Source organism: Equus przewalskii, chromosome 9, assembly GCF_037783145.1.
Source record: "Equus przewalskii isolate Varuska chromosome 9, EquPr2, whole genome shotgun sequence".
In the NCBI taxonomy this organism is placed as follows: Eukaryota; Metazoa; Chordata; class Mammalia; order Perissodactyla; family Equidae; genus Equus; species Equus przewalskii.
Genome location: NC_091839.1, coordinates 40,906,767 through 40,928,470, shown reverse-complemented (window position 1 = coordinate 40,928,470; position 21,704 = coordinate 40,906,767). Strand labels below are relative to the sequence as shown.

General features: G+C 35.2%; 1 protein-coding gene across 1 annotated transcript in view; it reads left to right on the top strand.

Moving 5' to 3' along the window:
* RNGTT (RNA guanylyltransferase and 5'-phosphatase) overlaps nucleotides 1–21,704 on the top strand; it is a 280,323-nt gene that overhangs the window by 139,698 nt on the left and 118,921 nt on the right. Inside the window, exon 12 of the mRNA XM_008517909.2 lies at nucleotides 6,628–6,696. Within this exon, the coding sequence (XP_008516131.1) occupies nucleotides 6,628–6,696 (69 nt within the window). The remainder of the gene's footprint in view (nucleotides 1–6,627; nucleotides 6,697–21,704) is intronic.

Here is a 21,704-nt window from a genome sequence, read left to right as displayed (position 1 = left end):
AGTCGTAAACTGGTAGGCCCCAGAGAGTTTAAGCTCATATAATACTTAAAACATTTTGAGTTTGCTTGCAGATGAAGATGCCGTCTCCAGTTCATCATAGTTCTCACTAGTCCCTATTATCATATACCCAGTTCATCTCAGGTTCATGGCCTGGCCCCTGTAGGCATTTGAGTTTGGGACCTTCACACCAGCTCCTGACACTAGCTCTTCCAGCACAGAGACTGATTGATCTCTTTTAAATCTCAAACACTTGATAGAGTGGCTGTTAGTTATTGGCACTAAATGAATGTTTGTTGAATGAATAAATGATGCCTCCAATGTGAGATTATAAAGAAGAATTGGAAATCTGGCTAAAAGAAGTTAATTTGTTCCATGAGAGTGAGTTGACTTTTACTTTGGGGAATTATGAGGGAATTTTGGTAAAAATAAGACTAGCAACCACCAAAAGTAATAAAGAAACTATATTTTCTAGAGAAATTTTGTTTTTAGATTTTCTAACTTGTCACGTAGGAGTCACCAGAATTATTACGCCTAGTTTTAGTTGCAGTAGTATGGCTTGATGAAAAAGCCAGTGATAGTATTCTAGAAGCTATTTACATTTTGATTAGCTAGTTGTTTAGGCGTCATTGGTAAACAACAGAAGTCAAAAATTTGTTTTTAAGAGAAGATTATGATACTGATTTTTTCATGAGCAGAAGGATGAGTTTTATAGAATGATTTTGTACTGATTAGAGGAATATTTAAGGTACAGAAGCATTGAATAATCTTAACGTAAACCAGAAGTTAGACTTTGGGAATGAAAAAGAATGAAGAGAAATATCCAGATAAGTGGAAATTTCTATTTTGGGGGATTGGTAAAACTAAACCTAGAATTTTAGGGGGGGTTATGAAAGCACATTAAAAAAAGGCAGCAGATAGAAGCTGCTATATTGAGTATTCTCAGGCAATCAGTTGAGCCTGTGGGAATATCTGCTCAGAAAATATCTGATGGGAGTAGAATTATCTAGAACACAAAGGTAGAGATTTATTCTTTTCTTAAGTATTCCCTTGGTGTATTTTTCTATAATATAGTGAGTTGATGTTGCCAATTTGCATTCCCATTTACATTACAGATTCATTTCCTTCTTCATCGTAGACTTGAGCTATCATTTTGCTTATGTCCAAAAGCTTCCTTTCTCTGCTTTGTAACTACAGTTTCTGTTTTGTTTCTCATGTTTCTAATTTCAAGCCCTTTTGCATTATCTTTATCTGCTTATGCATTTATAATGATTTGGTTTTCAATTACTTCCTGATTCATTGACATATAAAATATCAGTTCAGAGTCAATCCCCTGGTATAACCTTTGTCAGTTCCACCAGTCTTTGGTCAATGGAAAGTTGCGTGCCTGCTGTAGGATATTCAGATGGTATTCAAGACATGAGCTTATGTTCATAGGTAAAACTATGAAATACTCTCATGCTTTATTAATAACTATTTGATATATTATGTCTACTATTTTACCTTTTATCTAATTATCTTCCAATTTTATCTAGTGGAAAATAATTGAGAAAATTGTAATTCTGAAAACAAATGTATTCTTGTTTAGGATAATTCACCACATATTACACTTAAAACTGTCTCCAGGGTTTTGCAGTTAAATATTATTAAAGTAAGATAGGTTTTTAAAAATTTGTTAGAAGTGTCTTAAAAACATCTTGGGTAATTTAAGTAGAACTGTGTTTCTGAATAAAGACTGACAGGGAGAAGTGGCTAATTATGATATTGCATTTAGTGTTTTTACTGTGAAGTTAAAATTAAAGTAATATTTAGGCAGATCGGCTTAGGCTTATGTTATCATAACAATGGGTCCCTAGTATCTCTAATGCTAGCTGGGTTTCCAGCATTGGGGGGCAGTCAGGAAATATCTACCTAATGAACACTGAATGAAAGTTTATTTTTATTGAGATGTTATCCTCCAACCACTTATCTAAGGAAAATTTAGGTTAGCACTTCTTACATAAGAATATCAGTGCAACTCTTAAATAAGTTTTACTTAAAATATAGAAGGGGAAAAAAACAGAGTAGCTTAAAAGTATCTTGGAATATAGTATCAGAGACAAAGGAATACCAAAGTGCATTTAAAAATTATCTGATATTTAAATCACTAAAATAAAACCTGACCTTTCAAGCCGTGCTCTTTTCACTAAGTGTGTTGAGGCTCTGTGCTTCCGTGGTTGCTTCTCCTCCTCCTTGGAGATGGGGCCTTACTTAAGCTCTTTTCTCAGAGACAGCCCTTCAGCCTTGCTGAACATGACCTCCCTGTGTTTGATTTCATCTATTGATGATGGGCATAGCTCTTCTTCTTTCGGTTTGTTAATAGGCTTCATTTGGAGGAGCCGAGTGAGTAGTTGAATCAGTCTGTTTTGTGTCTGAGATGTGTTTGTATTCCTATATTGTTATCTTCAGTGCTCAAAAGACTTCAGATTCCTTCAGCACTTGACTGCTGTTACCTGAGCTTGCTGAGAGCCCAGGAGTATGAAATGGTTTCTCCCAAAAGGTGAATAAATTCAAAAGGTGACTTCTCCCCAAAATGAGTCTGTTTGGATGTCTCATCGTCCTTGGGAGAGGCTTGGGATTCAGTTTGCCTTGTTGCCTGGAGACCTCAGCTCTCTAGTGCTCTTAACAAAAGTTACGATTTTACAGATTGTCTGCTTTTTTATTGTCAGTTTAGAAGCAGTGTTCTCTGGCCACTTTTTACATTGTAAGTGAAAGTGGAACTTTCCCTTAAACCAACCGTTTAAAGATAACTTTAAAGAAGCTAAATTCTTTCAAGATTATGAGTATAGACCTATAGAATGAATGAGGGGAAAAAACTTTCCTAATGTTATTCAGCTGGTACTTGTAGCTTGGGATAACATCTGCAGTGACAGTCTCATGTATAATTTGAGTATGCGCTAACTCAGAGACAGGTGTGAAAATAATGGAAACATGTAGTAAATGACTTAAATACTGGCTGTAATGGTGACGACACTGATATAGAAGATGTGCAAAACAAGTTTGGATAAATTTTCTTTCAAGAATTGTGAATGGGAAAAAGCAGTATTTTTAACATAACATTTTACGTATATGATTTCAAATGTGAACAAATCAATTAATGGTAAATTATATAATGTTAATGAAATGTTTATGTTTCATCTCTATTCTTAAAAAAAACCTTTTCTTCCCTTCCAAGAATTTTACCTCCCTCTGTATGCGCCTATTTATATAGTACATGCTACAATAAGTACATTTAAAGCCTGTAAATTTTAAATGATTAGAGAACCTACATAGGTAGGAACTTTGCAGAAATCTTTGGAGCATTTGTTTCAGAGACTCAGAGAAGTCTTTCTTTGGTTATTTCCTTATTTTTAGTTAAAATCTGATTGAAATCTGTTCTGAATGATTTTACGTTTTTCGCTGTGTGACTTGAAGCTAGTTACTTAGTCTCTGATGGCCTCAGTTTCCTTTTCTGGCATATTGAATAATAGTACAAAACTCCGAAGTACATATCTTGTGAGGTGTTGTGTGTTTTGAATGAAATATACTAAGAACCCGGCACAACAACACTTGATAGTAGGTCCTTAATACATGATAGGTGATGTTGTAAGTGTTGATGTGTGAAAGAAAGAAGGTAATCTCATCTGGAGTAATCAACAGGGAGTTAAACAAGAATAAAACAAGGAATATCTGTTTTGAACCAAGCAATTTCATAGTCCCTTAAATTCTCTGATTCATAAAAAGTTAGGGTAAAATAAAAAATGAAGTTACTTTCTTTTTTACAACAGGTAACATGTTATCTAGAGTCTTGCCGACTCTATACTTTATACTGTTACTTTATACAGACTTTATATACAGGGACTGTCCATTATATGAATTTGAGAAGTTTGGTTTAAGAATGGAAAAGCTATGTTTACTTGCCATAGATGATGTACCTGTAATTAAAGGAGAACAGATTCTTTTAACCTTTAAAATATCTTTTTTAAAAGAGATGATTTTGTATTTGGTTTTCATTGCATTATTCCTCAGCAGAATTTGTGCTATGAATTCAGCAGGTTACCTTTTCTTACATGGTGGGATACACGAAGTATCAAGGTTATACATTTTTGTCTTGTTCGAACCTTTACCCATCACTAGTTTATGGATATTTGAGAAAAGTCAAAATGGAACACAAAGGTCTTATATGTATATGCTCAATATGAGCACAAGTTCCTAAAGTTCCTCCAGGAAAAAATTTTATATATTGCATATATAAAACAATAGCTTTAGTTAACATTACCTTCCAAATTTCCAGCAAGACTGTAAGCTGTTTTGACCCTTTGGTGCTTAGGGCTTATTTTTTCTATCTTGCAAGTATTACTGGACCAAAGTGGGTATGCTGTGTGCATGGTGAGTTGAAATCAGAGTCTTCACTAGAAGTAGTTGTCGCACAAAGTAAAATTTATTTGCCGTAAATAAAGAGACCATGTGGAATTTTTTCCCAAAGCTGTGGTTCTCTGGGCAAGGGAAAGCAGGTGTCTTTTATTTTGGGTGGGGGATGAATATTCAAAGGGGAAGTTTTCTCCTCACATGTAGAGGTGGGTATTAGCTTGAGCAGACAGTCTGAAGACATGCTCTCATATACATTGCATGTTATGCTAATAAAGGCTTGGCCTCCTCCTGCAGTGGAGATTTTAGTATTAAAATGAAGCAAAGGGTGACTTGAGGTCATCTCCCGGGCTGTCTGCGCATGCGCTTCTCTTGCGGTGGGGCTCGGCCCGGTTCAGGTTGGTAGATGAGGGTCTCTCTTCCTAACATAGCTCTGAGAAACAGCCTTGAGGAGGTGTTAGGCACTTTTGAAACTTTCTTTGAACTGCTTAGGGCGTACACCGGTGACAAAAGGAATTTATAAGAAATCAGTACTTTTAATTCATATTGAATTTTTACTTTGGCAAATTTCCTCCTCACTTGGCTAGATCATTTAAAGCTATGAGTGAATTGGAGACACATGTGTGAATCTCAGGACTGTCCTGAAATTTCTGCCCATTTGGCCAAACTCTGGATAATAAGGCTCTGAGTCCTAATTTGCCAGTTCCTCACTTTCTTAGTATTGTAATAAGAGGAAAAAACAAAAAAGAAAATATTAAGAGCGTTACAGTTTTTTTGAAAAAATTATGGTAAAATATACATAACATAAAATTTGCTAGTTTAACTATTTTTAAACATATAGTTCAGTGGCATTGAGTACATTCACATTGTTGTGCAACCAGCACCATTATCCATGTACAGATCTTTTTCATCTTTCCAAACTGAAACTCTGTATCCATTAAAACGCTAACTCATTCTCCCCTCTCCCAGCCTCTCTAATTTCTGTCTCTATGAATTTGACTAAGGGACATTAGAGTTTTAAGGAAATGTAGATATTCAAATTCAAATTGGTCTTAAAGCAGTTAGAAACTAGGATTGCTCTTCTTTTTCTTTGCTGAACTGCCCTCAGTTTAGAGGAGTTACGGACTTTGAAGAATGAAATGGCAGAAAAGATGAAGTCACAGTTTGGGAAGATTTTGTTGCATGTGAAATATACTTGAAATTTTGGTTGTTGCATTTGGAATGCAGATCTCCCTGTAGGTGTAGTGGTTTCAAGAGGATGTGATTGTGGTCAAAAGAGATGTGTAACAGACAGCGTATCCAAAAGTTTGGAGATGCATGTTTGAATCCTAGACCTATCCTGAAGGTGCTATCAGTTGGTCAGACTCTGGATAATACAACCTTACCTGGCTCTGTGAAAGTATATTCTATTCTTTTCTCTGAAATGCAAAAATCAATGTTTAGGGCCTCCATCAGTGATACACATGTTCAGTTCTTCAAATAATGAAAATCTGTGAAAGAGAAGCATTTAAAACTGCTTGCTCAAGAGAGAACTAATTGGACCTGTAACTCTGCTCTTTAATAAATATGGCATTGAAAAAACTGTCATTTGTATTTTATGCTGTGTATCTTTTGTAATGCAGTTCTCTGCTTGGAAAAAAACCAAAAAGCAGGGCAAAAAAGAACGGTTACAAAATTCTCTGCTTGACGGTTTGAGGGAGACACAGATAATATATTTTGAACTGCAATCCCCATGTCTGATCTGGCTTATGGTTACAAATTCTCAGGGGATCTCGCCTCTCCCCCCGCGGCCTCCATCTATCCCCGAGCAAGTTTCTGCTGTCTCCTTTTTTGTGTGTTTATTTTTTATTCCGTTTATTTATTACATGCCAGGGTTTCTACTTTCACTTTGCTTTTCGCCTGTATGTCTCTCTTCCTTTTGTTCTGGCTCAGCAATGCATTTAAAAATATGTTTTTAATATTTTATCCATTGTTTTGATTGTTGTAGTTATGACTATTGTTCAAGATATCTAGCCTGCCATGGAATGAAAATCTTCATATATTTAAAAAAAAAAACAAAACAAAAAACTTCCAATATGTTAACCTAGATCCCTCATGATTACCCATCTCCCCTATTTTGTATTTCAGTTCTTAAAGCTCATATATTAAGAAGTTTTTATACAGCTTACAAAAAATTAAAATAATTTTTAAGTGATTGTTATATTGATTATTATATTTCTAAAAATATGTGTATTTATTTTATAGCTACTTGAAGGAAATTTTGCCAAGGAAGTCAGCCATGAAATGGATGGACTTATCTTCCAGCCTACTGGAGTAAGTTCATTTGTCTGTGTTTATGTGTGTGTGTGTGTGTGAGTCGTGTGGTGCACATGTATATACATGCATGTGTATATAAAGTACATTTTCCTCAGACATATTTATTTAGAATTGATTACTGCTGTAATCACTGCTTTTCCTTAAAACAAAATATTCATTATAAAATATTTCATTTATACTAAATATGTATAATAGTAAAATGAACAGTTATTTCACTCAGCTTAAGAAATAAACATTGGTCCCCATTATTTTTCAAAGAAGTTAGTCTTTTAATATAATTAGTTTTCTTATAATTCTTGCAAAATGAATGTTAATTTATGTTTCTTTACTAGAAATCTACCAATAGCATTACATAAGTGCTTACTCCTTTCTGTAGCCCATTATACCTTTAAATATTAATATTTTTAAAATTTCATTTTGCTGTGGATGAGTAAAATTCAAAGTTAGCAATACTTGAAGAAAAAATACAATTCTTGGAATATTTATTCCATGTCATGTTTCTGAAACTCACTGAAGAACTTGGATCAACTTAATGGTCAGATCATAATATTTGGAGTAAGTTATATTTTACTTTATAGCAGGCTTTTTCAACCTCAGCACCATTCATGTTTTTGGCCAGATCATTCTTTGTTGTGGGGAGTAGTCCTCTGAATGATAGGATATTAAGCATCATCCTTGGTCTGTACTTAACTAGACGCCAGTATTACTTCTCCCCCCATCCCTTCAGGTTGTGACAACCAAAAGTATATATAGTCCCTGCATAATTTCCCCTGGAGAGCAAAATTGCCCTCACGTGAGAACCCGTGCTCTATAGGGCAGTGTTTCTCAAAATGTGGCCTGTGGGCAAGGAGCATTAGCACCACCCAGAAAGTTATTACAAATGCAGCTCACTCCAGACCTACTGATTGGAAACTCTGAGAATGGAGTCCAGCAATTTGTGTAGTAACAAGCTCTCCAAGTGACTCGGATGCGTGTTCAAGTATGAGAACCACTGCTCTATAGGAAAGAGTTGTGTTTCATGCACTGTACCTCATCGCATGCTGCATTTTGCCCTCAATAACTCTCTCCTTAGAAATTAGGGTAGAGCTAGTTATGAAGTCCTAAAGAGAGACATCAAACTTTGTACCTGGAGAAAAGGGATGGGAACTAATACGTTAGAACACTATGTGTTAAACACTGTGTTATATATATTTACATATATAGTAATACTCTGCTATTTTGCAAATTTAGATATAATGTAATATGTGATTTCTGTTGTCTTCCTCCTAGCCCCCTTTGCCAAACAGGTAGAGAGAAAATCTTCTGTGGTCGAGGGAGGAAGAAGAGGTGGAGGAAAGTTAGAGGCTGGGGACAGAAATTGTAGAAAATGGTATCTTAGGAAGATGGAAGTTAGATCTTTGAGTTCCAGTATTTTCCAGGCCTAATCTCCCTAGATTGAAAGAAATAAAGTCTAGATTTAACAGTAATTGCAATTAATTTCATTGTGTTAAACTCATGGTTCAGACCTATGTGTATATAGGATTTTGATGTATGTAAGAGAAAGTGGCCTGACAAATAAGTGAGTTTCTGGGATGTCTAGTATAATTGGTTGATTTATTAGTCTGTTCCCATTCTAGTAACCACACTTGTTATTACAGTGACTTTATAATTGATATCTGGTAAGGCATGTCTGCCAGTTCTTTGCCAAGATTTTCTTAAATATTTGTGGACATCTGGTTTAACATATAAATTTCAGAATCAATTCATCAGGTTAACCAAAAATTCTTGATAGGAGTTTAATTGGAATCGGTTTGAATTTAGATTAATTTGGAGAAAATTGATGTTTTTACAACGTTAAGTCATCTTCCCAATGCATAGGGTATAGCTCTTTTCATATCTTTTTCTGTTCTCTAATTGAGTTTGTTTTTAATTGTTGTTAGTCTAATTTCTAGATATTTATTATTTTCCATTTTTATAATGTATCTTTTTAAATTTGGTACTTCTAATGTACTGCCACACTGTTGATTGATTTATGTCGTTGATTCAATAATCTTGATAAACACTCTTAGTTATAATAATTGTTGAATTTTATATATTGGCCAGGATCTCTAGTATTGGCTTAAATATTAACTCTCATTGGATGTAGGAGAGGAGACATGTATACCTTATTCTCAATCTCAAAGGGAATATGCTTAAATTTTCTCCATTAAGTATGTTTTTGGTAGATTTGTGTGAGATACCTTTTATCATGTTAGGAAATTTTTGCTTCTATTCTTACAAAGGTTTTTTTCAATTGTAAATAGTTATTGGGAGTTAACAAATACCTTTTCGGTATCTATTGAGGTTATCATGTCATTTTCCTTTTTATGACATTCAATGTAGTAAATTACAGTGATTTTCTCAAGTTGCCCATCCTTGCGTTCTGGGATAAATGCTACTTGATCGTGATATATCATTTTTAATATGACTTTGGATCTGGATGTAATAGTCTCTTGAGGATTTCTACAACCTTATATTTAACAGTTTTTTCTCTTCTTTGTATATTCAAAATAAAGAAGGTAATACGATGGAAAAAATTACGTAAGTTCCAAGTAACACGTAATAATACATGCCCATGATTTAAAAAGTCAATTAAAATTCATGGTTTATACTGAAAAATAATTCAGTCTCGTCTCCCACCCTTCTCCACTCCCAAAGTGCCACTCCTGGGAGGTAGTCATTTTCTGTTGTCTTAGCTGTTTGTTTTTTTCTTTTCCCTCCCTGTTTCTACCAAATCTGTTTATGTTGCTCTGTCTTGGTTTTCTGTTTTATACACAATCTCCTTACTTCCTGCTACTGAAGGATAGGATTGAGCTCTAACTCCACCGACACTCCCTCACCCCTTCTCCTTGTGTCATTCTCTGATAGTTATATCACATGTTTGGTCAAATGAATATTCAGTATTTGTATTTTTGTGCTGACATAAACATTGTTCACATCTGAGTCAAGTAGTGTAATATAATATTTTCTTTCTTAGAAAATTTTTTTTTGCCTAGAGTTAGGAATTGCCTTATATTTTCATTTGTTAGGATTATCACTACTTCTCTTCAGCTCTCTAAAAGAATTGTTAAATTTTTTCAATACAATCAGATTTATCAAGTAATAATATATCCAGTCCCGTTTTTACTTGAAGGCATTCCTTCTGAAGCCTTCCATTCTCTAGTCCTGCTGCATAGCTGCTTCTTTTTGGGATTTCTCTTCACTGTCTCATTCTGGGAATTCCTAATTTGCAGAACAAAATGAAGGTTATATTATTACAAGGGACACAAAGAAACTTTTGGGGGTGATGGATATGCTTACTACATTAATGGTGATGATTTCACAGAGGATACGTACGTCAAAACGTATCCAACTACACACTTTAAAAATGTGCGGCTTTTTGTACGTCAGTTATAACTTAATCAAGTTGTTGGAAAAAAACGAGTAACACAGATTAAAAATAAAGGTGGCTTCCTAGGTTACCTAAAAAAAAAAAAAATGAAGGTTATATTTCTTTATTATTCAAACAATATAGCTTGGCCCATTCTCCTCACCCTTCCGAATCGCAGTGCATTGCAATATTGCAAGGACCGCTTTTTACTTTCTAGGTTCTTCCCTTTATGATGTGCCCTGAGATTTTAAACTTATTCCATTTAAACTGTCCTGATTCCAGTCAATAGGTTCTAGAAAGGTGAAATTCTGATGAGTTCGTAGATTGACCCTACTGTTTTTGCATTTGCTGCCTTCATTACCAAATGTTGGTGTTGTTGAAGAATGGGTATTTCTAAATTACTCTTGTTAGTCTGATGATAGTATTCTGGGGTATAAGGGGGATGGAGAAGTAGTTGCTAGGCTTCTTCCAGGTGACCTTAGGCATGAACACTTAATCTTATAGCTCTTTAGGCAATGCTCACACAGGCACATGCACATCAGAAAGCGATTCCTCTCTCGTTACTTTTAGACTGGCTTGGTCAAAGCAGTTTCCAGCCTCATACACACCTTTGTCTAGAATTAAATCTTTCCCGTGACAGTCTAGGCCCTAGTCAGCAACCCGTGCCTTTCCCTTCGCGGACATGGAGCTTCTCAGGGTCTGGATGCCAGCTGATCTTATTCAGAGGCCACCAGACCAAGAGTGAGGTAATCCTGTGACTGAAAAGAGAAGTGGTTGTCAGCTTCAGTGAGATCTTGGATTCCTGCGCATTCTCGGTTTCTCCCCTGCTCTCTGTGGTGCGGGAGTAGTTTGCTTTTGTGAAGCCAAAAGTAGTGTTCTTTCCTATCTTTCCTCTTGAACAGTTGTTACTTAATTGCCAAATAGTCTCAGAAGTAAAACAGGTCACTTGATTATTCTCAAAGCAGAAAAGATCTTCTTCAAGATGCCTTGCTTTTTCTTACACTAGATAAGGAAGTAGCTACCACCCCACAAGGTACCTGTCGGTTATGTTTTTTCTCACAAAAACTAGGGGCTTCTCTAAGGTTATTAGTCCTTTCCTTTCTTACTTATCTCTAAGTGTCCTGTGTCTAGGGTAGTGTTTGGCCCAACAGGTCTTAGAAAATGTTCATTAAAGAAGTGAAAATACATCCTTATGTTTTTCCCTAACCCTTCAGATTTGACTGGTTTCATATTTTACCAATGTAGGCAAACATCTTTTAAATTTATAGCTATTTTATCTTCCTTTCTGCACATACATATATATAATCTAATTTATGCAGTATCTTTTTTTCTTTAAAGGAACTTTTCAGTGGCTTTCTTTAAATTTCTACTTGTTTCCTTGAAAAGTCCAGAATGCAAAAGCCTATTCTTCATGAAACAATAATATGAGCTTTGCTATTTGCGTATTCTTCTCAGAGACTTTCCAGTGGGTTAGAAGTGGTCTCTGGTTAGGCTAGTCACTGAATGTCTCTTTGATTCTCCAGTTCTTCATCTGTAAAATGTACAGGCTATAACAGTTTAGCTGTGAAATTCTGTGATGATCATATTATGATCAATGTATGCAAATATAAATAAATACTTAAGAATTCCTTCTTCTTTGCCAGTATCTGTGAAAATGTATTAAAGAATTTTTAATGAGAGAATAAAATCTTATTTTACTTTCCTAAAAACAATATATCTATTAAATGAAATTTAGACAGTTGCAATAGATAAAATAGACTTCTTAAGAAGTTTGTTCCTATTTCTATTGCATATAGAAGTTCCTACTATTTTTTTTCTCCTGCCGTAATTTCAATAGAATTTTAACTTTTATACACTTTGCCCCCTAAATTATTAAGATTATGTAGTATATGGAATGGTTCTGAAAGGGTCACATTTTGTTCTTCTGTGGACATTGTCACCTTCTTATTAATTTAGCATAACGGATTCTTAAATTAGTGTGTATCTACAAAAGTCTCATTTCATTAGAAAAAATGTTTCACAGCTGCCTATTTTGGTGAAGTTTAATTGATGGTACAGTGCGATACTGTACTAGTTATTAGTCTTTGGTTAATCCTTTTTATTTTCCTTGAAAGTTTAATGATTTCAGTCTTATTTTTTGATTTATTTCATTTGTAATTACAATTTTTTCTATGTAGTTTCTTATTTCTTAAAAGCAGACTTTACGGGGCTGGCCTGGTGGTATAGCAATTAAATTTGCGCACTTTGCTTTGGCGGCCTAGGGTTAGCAGGTTCGGATCCCGGGCACGGACCTTTGCATTGCTCATCAAGCCATGCTGTGACAGGCATCCCACATGTAAGGTAGAGGAATGGGCATGGATGTAGGCTCAGGGCTAATCTTCCTCAGCAAAAAGAGGAGGATTGGTGGTGGGTATAGGCTCAGTGCCAATCTTCCTGAAAAAAAAAAGTACACTTTACCAACTCTAACTTAATTTTTACCACTAATAGATACCTTTCACAGTGTTTGCAGTGTACCCTTTAGTGGGACTTTGCTGTTAATTGGTAGCACAGCATCTGACTGTAAGGATGATATGGTTCTTAGTCACATGTCTACCCATTCTGTTTAATTCCCTGGTTCTTTTGCATTCCTACTGCATTTGTGTTAAATCTTCTAAAAGGTATTCTGAGTATCAGATATATTAACTCTGCCATCCAGAATAGGCTGCAATTTAGCCTAAATCCATTCAGGGTAAGCAGGAGGCAATTTTCTCAGTCACTCAAAATTTTATTATATTATATAATAACATTATAAAGTATTACTATATTTTATGGCCTTTGTTAATTTTTTCATTATTTTACTTTTGCACTTTCAATCTGATTTTTTATTCATTCTTACTGTGCCCTCAGTTTGGGCCACCATCACAGGAGTGGTTTTGTGTATTCCATTTTCAAACGTTTGATTTACCACTGCCACAGGTGAGACTGTACTTAGCTTCTACAAAGAATTTTATGACTTTTTACCTCTTTTAAAAGATGAAAATGTAAGTTTTTATTAAATAGGTGAATGTGAATGATAGTATCAAATGCTGTGTTTATGATATTCTGCTACAGAAAGCAGAATTTAAGATGTATTTTTCTAATAATTTATGACTTATGATTTGCCTTTTTGGCTTTTAAAGAAGGAATACTTAAGTTTTTTCTCTTAATTCTTTGGGATTGAAACCATTGTGCTCATACATTGTCATCAAGTTCCTTTTCTTTACCACGTGAAATGGACTTTTTATGATTGCTATTGCATGTTCAAAGGAAAAAAAACTTAATTTTCCTTTTCAGCTGCTCTAAGTTTTCTGTAAAAGGAAGAAGAAGAGAATTGGTTACAGACAGTTGTAGCTTCCAAAGGTGTGATAGTCTTAATTTAGATCCCCGGTCTGGGGACAGGGCATTAAATGACACTGCATTGCGCAATGAGAAATTTAGTCCCATTCCAGTTTTTATTCATTGTCTCAGTTTATAAGGAAAACATCCATTTATTTCTAGTTTTCAGTATCGAAGACTTGCTGATTTTGCCCTTTTCAACAAAATGAATGTGGGCCTAGTTTTACACTATTCAAAAGGCTATCCTAGGGGCCAGCCCCATGGGGTAGTGATTAAGTTCGATGTGCTCTGCTTCAGCGGCTGGGGTCTATGGGTTTGGATCCTGAGTGCAGACCTACAACACTCATCAGCCATGCTGTGGCAGTGACCCACATACAAAATGGAGGAGGATTGGCACAGATATTAGCTCAGGGCTAATTTTCCTCAAGTAAGAAAAAAAAAACAGGAGGAAGATTGGCAACACATGTTAGCTCAGGGTGAATCTTCCTCAGCAGGAAAAAAAGGCTATTTTACTAGAATTTAGTATCATTGATTCTTTTCCATCATAATCTCATTTTAGGACTACAGTAGTCCTCTCTTATCTGTAGTTTCATTTTCTGTGGTTTCAGTTACCTGTGGTCAGCTGGGGTCTGAAAATATAAATGCAAAATTCCAGAAATAAACAATCCATAAGTTTTAAATTGCATGCAGTTAAAAGTAGCAAGGTGAAATCTTGTGCCGTTCCCCTTGGTCCCACCCTGGACGTGAATCATCCCTTTGTCCAGCATATCTCTACACACTGTATATGCTACCCGTGCATTAGTCACTTAGTAGCCATCTTGGTTATCTGGTATCAACAGTGCTTGAGTTCAAGTAACCCTTATTTTACTTAATAATGGCCCCAAAGGGCAAGAATAGTGATACTATCAATTTGGATATGCTAAAGAGAAGCTGTAAAGTGCTTCTTTTAAGTGAAAAAGTTCTCAACTTAATAAGGAAACAAAAAGAATCATATGCTGAGGTTGCTAAGGTCCATGGTAAATTTTATTTCAGTATATTGTTATAATTGTTCAATTTTATTATTAGTTATTGTCGTTAATCTCTTACTGTGCCTAATTTATCATAGGTATGTATGTATAGGAAAAAAACATGATATATATAGGGTTTGATACTGTGCAGTTTCAGACATCCACTGGGGGTCTTGGAACATATCCTCTGTGGATAAGTGAGGACCACTGTACTCATTATTTAGGGTAAGATGCTATTTTCTATTTATGGTGTAAATGGTATACCATTTGGTATAAAATTTCCTGACTATCTTGGGGGGGCCATTTTTCAGCCAACCGCAGTTATCTAGCTTGATATGGCATTTCCACCTGATAGCTGTAGATGCTAATACCCAGTGTAATTTCTGATTCTATCCTTGTAAGATCTGTAAATTACCTTCCCTCGTTAGGCCTTCTGTTTAAAGCAAGTTCTGAATGAGAAGTTTAGGACTCTTAATCAGGCCAGGAACTTTTTAATGTAAAATTTGCCAACATTTCTAAATTTTTCTTCTGGAGAAGTCTAAAATCTTTGATGAACTCTGCTTTAATAATTAAGTGCAGGCAGAGTAAGTGGTAGACTGTTTTGACAAAATAATACAGCATATTAAATGTAGCCTGTATTTTCTATCATGTTAAAATATGTATAAATTTTTTCCCTTTATTTTTATTTTATTTTGTTTTTTTTTGGTGAGGAAGATTGGCCCTGAGCTAACATCTGTGCCAGTCTTCCTCTGTTTTGTATGTGGATGCCGCCACAGTATGGCTTGGTGAGTGGTATGTAGGTCCACTTCTGGCATCCGAACCTGTGAACCCTGGGCCACCAAAGCGGAGTGCACAAACTTAACCACTATGTCACCCGGCCAGCCCCTTTACCCTTTATTTTTAAATTGAGGGATATCCAAATGTTAAAATGTAGAGTTCTTTTCTCTGGAATCCTTCAGCCTGTCCAAAGATAAAGCCTCCAGTCTCTTGCTAGGTGGCATTTGCCTGGCTGGTGACATTCTCGGAATAGAGAAGATAAGGACTGAGGGCTCGCTCTTCAGTAGGTAAACGTTTACTTAACTCTCCAGCTTTCAGTGTTCCTCTTCTGTTATACTTGAATCTTCTGGACTGGAGCTTCTGTCCTTCACTTTTTCCGCAGAATAAACTATCTTCTGCTTTTTGCCTAGGGTGGAGGAGGGAAGCTAGAGGTTTAAATGCTCCTTATACAGATTTTCAACCAGTCTCCTTGTTTTCAGTACCATGCCTCATCTCTCCTCCCCTGGCAGCCTTCTCAGTTCCTTGTTCCTTATATTACCTCATCCATTTCTGGGAACTGCAGCATGCAGCGTGAAGTCTTTGCATTGATACCCTTCTCTACAAGCACTTAGTATTCCATTTTCTTTGCTCTGTTAATGTCTCCATGTACTTCCTATCTTTCTAAAAGGTATTGACATATTGTTTTCTGCTGTTGTCTTCTCTCCTGTTTTTCCTTTTCTGTTGATGGCTCTTTTCTGTATCTCTCATTTTAGTGAATTTTCAAATCAGAGAGGTTATAAATGCACATGTTTAATCCACCACATTTATCAGAAAATCCCCAAACTTCTCACAATGTGATGTTGCATCTGTTGGCTCTCTTGAGCCAACGATTCAAATAAAGGAAGAAAGGGACTGTTTTGAGTGACCAGCCTAGTGATCTGAGTGAGTCTGCATAAGGTGGAGAGGAAGTCCTGGTCAAGGGTGGGCAAAGCCTGGTTTTTTAAAACTTTCAATCTGTCGTCTGATGCCACAGGAATATTTCAAAGGCAAATGAATGGGGAACAATGAACAGGATTCCTGGTTCAGCTGCTTGTGAAAGACTCCTTGGCCTACATTTGTTTGGTGCTAGTTACTTAAAACTTAGCAAGAAGTTAATTCTGGTCCATTTCATTAATTATAGTGAGTGAATTAAAGTTGAATAAAAGATAGATATTACTACTGCTAAAAAGAGGAAAAGAAAATATTTTGAATCCTGGCACAATATTGAAGAATAGTGGTAAAGATACTGTGTTAAAGTGATGGTGCTATTGAGGACAAAACCCCAAAAACCAGCTGAGAAGAAAGTTCGTTTTCCTTTTGGTTCAATGTTCTCTTTTTTGGAGATGTAACTTTATAACACATCCAGAATTACACACAGTTTATTACTTTTATAAGAAAAAGGAAATGCAAAGTTAATTGATGGTATATTCAGGAAAATAAAGCTTAGGATATTTATTTGTGTTTATAAAGAAATGAACCAGTATCTGATATTTAATAAAACACAGAGCAGTCATTAATTATCATCAAAGCCTCAGTTTAAACAGGGTAGATTAAACTGCATTTACAGAATTATAGAAAATCAGAGCTGAAATGGTAATTCCAAGTTTATCTAGCCCAAAGGTTTCAAAACACTAGTTTCCAAAATTCTGGGTTTCTGTGAACTGCCTCAGGGGGTCTAATAGAGAGATAAGGTACTAGGTGCACATTCTGTTTACATCACAGTGGCCCTGATTTATTTCTTTTATATGTTGTACTTCTAGGTAAGATTGTTTTAAAAAGGGCTCCACCTAAGTAAATACTGTTTGACTCAACTGCTTTTTGAAAGGTCATCAATGATCTCTTTATTGCAAAAACAAGATCATTTTTCAGCCCTTTTCTTACTCAATCCTCTAGTGCTAGTCTATAGTGCTGTCCACTCCTTGGAATACTCTCTTCCATGGCTTCTATGACACTGCCTGCTCCTGATTCCTTTTTGTCTGAGGCCATTTCTCCTCTGTCTCATTCAAGCTCTTCATCTTCTACTAGCTCTCAGAGTTCAGAGTTTCTCAAGGCTCAGGGTCCTGGACCTTCATTCTTTCTCATGCTCTGCTCTCTCCCTAGAAATCTCATTCATACCCATGGCCTCAGTTATCGCCTGTAAGCCTATGACTCAGACTTTTGATTTATATTTCAGCTCCAGAGTTGTTTATCTAGTTGCCTATCTTGATATCATGCTTTGAATTTTCAGAAACACCAGAAACTGTATTTATTTTAAAGCTGAACTCCATCTCTACTCCCAAAACAATCAAACAAGCCAACGTACAAGCTGTACAAACTGATCCTTTCCCAGCATTTTCTACCTCACTTAAATGAGAAATCTAGATGTCATCTTTGACACATCCTATTTCGTCCCTCTCATCTGTCTCTCAGTTTTGCTTTATTTCCTAAATATCTCTTAAATTATTCTCTTTTCTCTCCGTAACCACTACCACAACTCTAATTTGACTTGTCATTCATTGCCTCTTGCCTGGACCACTGCAGTGACATCCTAATTGGTCTTGCAACATCCACTTTGTCTCCTTCCAGTCTTTTCTTCATACTACATCACTACAGAGTGAGCTGCTTCCTTAATCTCTACCAATTTCTTCTTGCTTTCAGGTTAAAGACCAAAATTAGATTTGAAGCCAGTTTGCTCTCTTCTTTATCACATGCTGCCTTTTGGTTTCTCCATGTCTTTTTTCTGGTTTTGTTTTTGAGGAAGATGAGCCCTGAGCTAACATCTGCTGCCAATCCTCCTCTTTTTGCTGAGGAAGACTGGCCCTGAGCTTACATCCGTGCCTGTCTTCCTCTACTTTATATGTGGGACGCCTACCACAGCATGGCGTGCCAAGCGGTGCCGTGTCTGCACCTGGGATCCGAACTTAACTGCTGCGCCACCGGGCCGGCCCCTCTCCATGTGTTTTGTTGTTGATGCAAAAATAACTGATATTTTTATTTAAAGGTGACTTAATTACTTTATTCACAAATAGTGTTTTTAAAAATTTGAACTGTGGGGGCCGGCCCAGTGGCGCAGCGGTTAAGTTCGCACATTCCGCTTCTCTGCGGCCCGGGGTTCGCTGGGTCGGATCCCGGGTGCGGACATGGCACTGCTTGACAGCCATGCTGTGGTAGGCGTCCCACGTATAAACTAGAGGAAGATGGGCACGGATGTTAGCTCAGAGCCAGGCTTCCTCAGCAAAAAGAGGAGGACTGGCAGTAGTTAGCTGAGGGCTAATCTTCCTCCAAAAAAAAAGAAAAAAAAAAATTGAACTGTAAGCTATAGTTGACAAAATATTTAAATATCTTGAGAAAAATGGGTATTTCTTCAAAGAAAAAATTAGCTATTTAATATAAACCGATATTCTTTCTAAGGTTTAAAGTTCCAACTTTGATCAAACCAAAGTGATTCTTTTAAAAGAGAAGCATTTTCAAATTGAATTTTCCATCTGGTTAGTAGTCTATACCGTAAACCAATTCGGTTTTATTAGACTCTTGTATATAAGGCTTTCAGTTTTATGATTTCATTGACATTTTGAATTGCTAATCTTTTGTAAATGGTTTGTCACCTAAAAATGAATATTTTAAAATGACCATTTGGCATTTTTAATATGCTATAGATAGTAGATATTTTACTTGAAAGCTATTAGATCTTTTATTTTAATTCACAAAGTTGATAATATTTATTTACTAGCTTTTACAAGAGGATTTTAATTATTTATGTAGCATAGTAACTTTTCATTTGTGCTAATAACTGATTAATTTCTAACTCTTAAAAAATCATATTTGATTTTGCTTTTGTCATCTGGAGACAGTTTCTAATAAGAATTTTTGTGCTATTAATAATCATCACTATGAAATAAAAACAATTATATACAATAAATTGCAAAATAGAGGTAATAAAAAATTATTGAAATTATTTTCTTTAAAGAAAAGACTTTTCTTGTTTTATCTACCAGCTGTACTGTGATTAGTAAAACATTTATTTCTATATTGAGTCTAGAGTATTTACTCTCAAGCAATAGTGATGTGATTTTTTTTTATGTTTTCATCACTATCTTGATTTTCTGTAAGGTCGGTCAGCTTGATTGTATGTCTCTGGCATTAATCAGTTTGCATGTAAATTGAGTCAGCTTTGATTTTAATACTGCTTTCTTGTGAAATATTAATGTTTTTATTAAATCTTTACTGCTGCCAGGTATATTGAATGTTATGGATAGATTGTAAAATGAAAATTGGAATTAGTCTAACGCCTTGTCTTGAAGTACATGACGAATTAGAGTGGTTTTCCTCTGTAGCAGGGCTGACGTTACCATGGTGAGAGCTTCTGTTGCCATGACATTTGCTTGCATATTTTGATAGATCTTCAATTGAAGAAGGGCTCTGTTTCCTGGCAGACTGGAAAAGTGTCATTCTGTCTTTTCCAAAAATGTGTTATTTTCTGTTGAAAAATATAATAATTTCCAAAGAATTGTAATAGTGAAGTACCAGGAAAGAAAATACACCTTGTTTATTTTTAATTTTTTTCGTTGTTCAACTTTTAGAACACAGCAAAATATTCTTAGCTTGCTTTGTCAAAGGAAGAAAAAGGAGAAGAACATTTTTCTAGTTTTCTTAATAAATAAAATGTTGGCTTTTCCATTGAATTTTGTTGACAAAATAAATAAGTAAAGATGAATAATTTGTAATCAGTTTCAGCTAGATATAGAATGTTACTATACAATTAAAAGACACAGTTAATGGTGATATACTGGTAGCAGAGAAAGAGGAAATAGATATAAATAAGGACTTCCCCAAAATGAAAGAATCAGTATATTCCAAGAGGGTAAATATATAAAGTGCAAAATCAGTTTTCATATAAATGATACATATTAAACACAATGAATTAAACACAATGAATTATTATAACTTATGTTTAATGTTGAAACATTAATGGTAGCTATGTTTTTGAAAATTGTGTTTTACAGTGGTACATTTTCAATTTTAATTTTTAGCTGGATAAAGGAATTTTAACATGTAGTAACAAGAAAATTGAGGTCTCCCTCTTCCAATTCTTCCCTTCTTTGGTTATCTGTTGTTGTTAGTTTTTAACTTCTGTTTTCATAGTTTCTTTATGCATTTATAAGCAAATACAAATATGTTAATATACCTTCTTATTCCTAGCCCATGTTTCAAGAAAGGTAACATAGTATTTTGCATTCTACTTTTCAGAATTTGTCCAGCTGTATTTTTTAATATATATTTTGTTAGTGCTCTAATTTTAGCATCTGGGGACATATTGGAATCAGCAAAAAGATAGGGCTTATTGTTGACATCTCCCATCCCTTTTGCTATGGCAGTTCAGAATTTTAGAAGGAAATGTTTAAAAACACACATTTTGTCAATTTAGAATAAAAAAATTGATTTTCCTTTTATTGTTGAAGTTCATTGATTACTTCAGTGGTTCTTTCTACTGGTAGACCAATTTATTTTGTAAAAACTATGAACTGAAATAGTCTATAATGAGTATATATTTAGACAGCTGTTTCTTCTGCCTCAAACTGTTTTCTTCTTTTCTGTATTGCCACCATTCATCCTTTGAATATCAAGTTAGCTGTTGCTTCCTTGAGGCAGCCTGTTCTGACTGGGTGTGACTCTCCCCTGTGTTCCCACAATACTCTTGTTGGCCTCGTAGCATTTAACACCAGAGTGTGATTTTTAGTTATTTTAAGAATTCTAATTTCCCTAATTAGACTATAAGTACCATGAAAGCAGAGACCATATCTGTCTCATTTACAATGATATTTTTAGTACCTATAATATAGTAGGCTCTCGGGATGAATATTAAGTACTGTGTTTTATATGTATGCCTTCTGAATGCCTCAGTTCCTCAGATTCACTGTACTTTCTCTTGTTGCTACTTAAATTCATCCTTTTTCCCTATAGCTCTGCTTAAATTTCACTTCCTCTGGGAAGTTCCTCTTGATCTTTTTGATTATGTTATATTCCCTGTTACATGCTGTCATAGCCCTCTGAACTGCACATTTCGTGAAACTTCTCATAGTCTATTGTAATTCTTGCTTTCTGTTTGTCATCTCTCTTTCAGGGTGTGGTGTGTGTGTGTGTGTATTTCCATATCCAGTAATATGGCATAAAATTATGAAATTATTTTGTTATGAAGTTTTTGAGAACTTCTGAGTCAGATTTATTAAATCACTGATGTTCAGAGAAATTGAATTGTTTTGCTAAACTGAAATTTTGACAGGAGGGCACAATTACTGCCACTTCTTTTTTAACTGAAATTATCTGCCTTACAACTGAGAGCATGGGCTATCATCCCAATTCTTAATACCAGTACTAGGAGCATAGAACATTATTTTGGTGATACTGTGCAGTACAAATAAGCAAAAAGGCAGTTAATGTAGTTGATGTATAAAATAACCAGGCTGCAGATGTTATTTGTATCT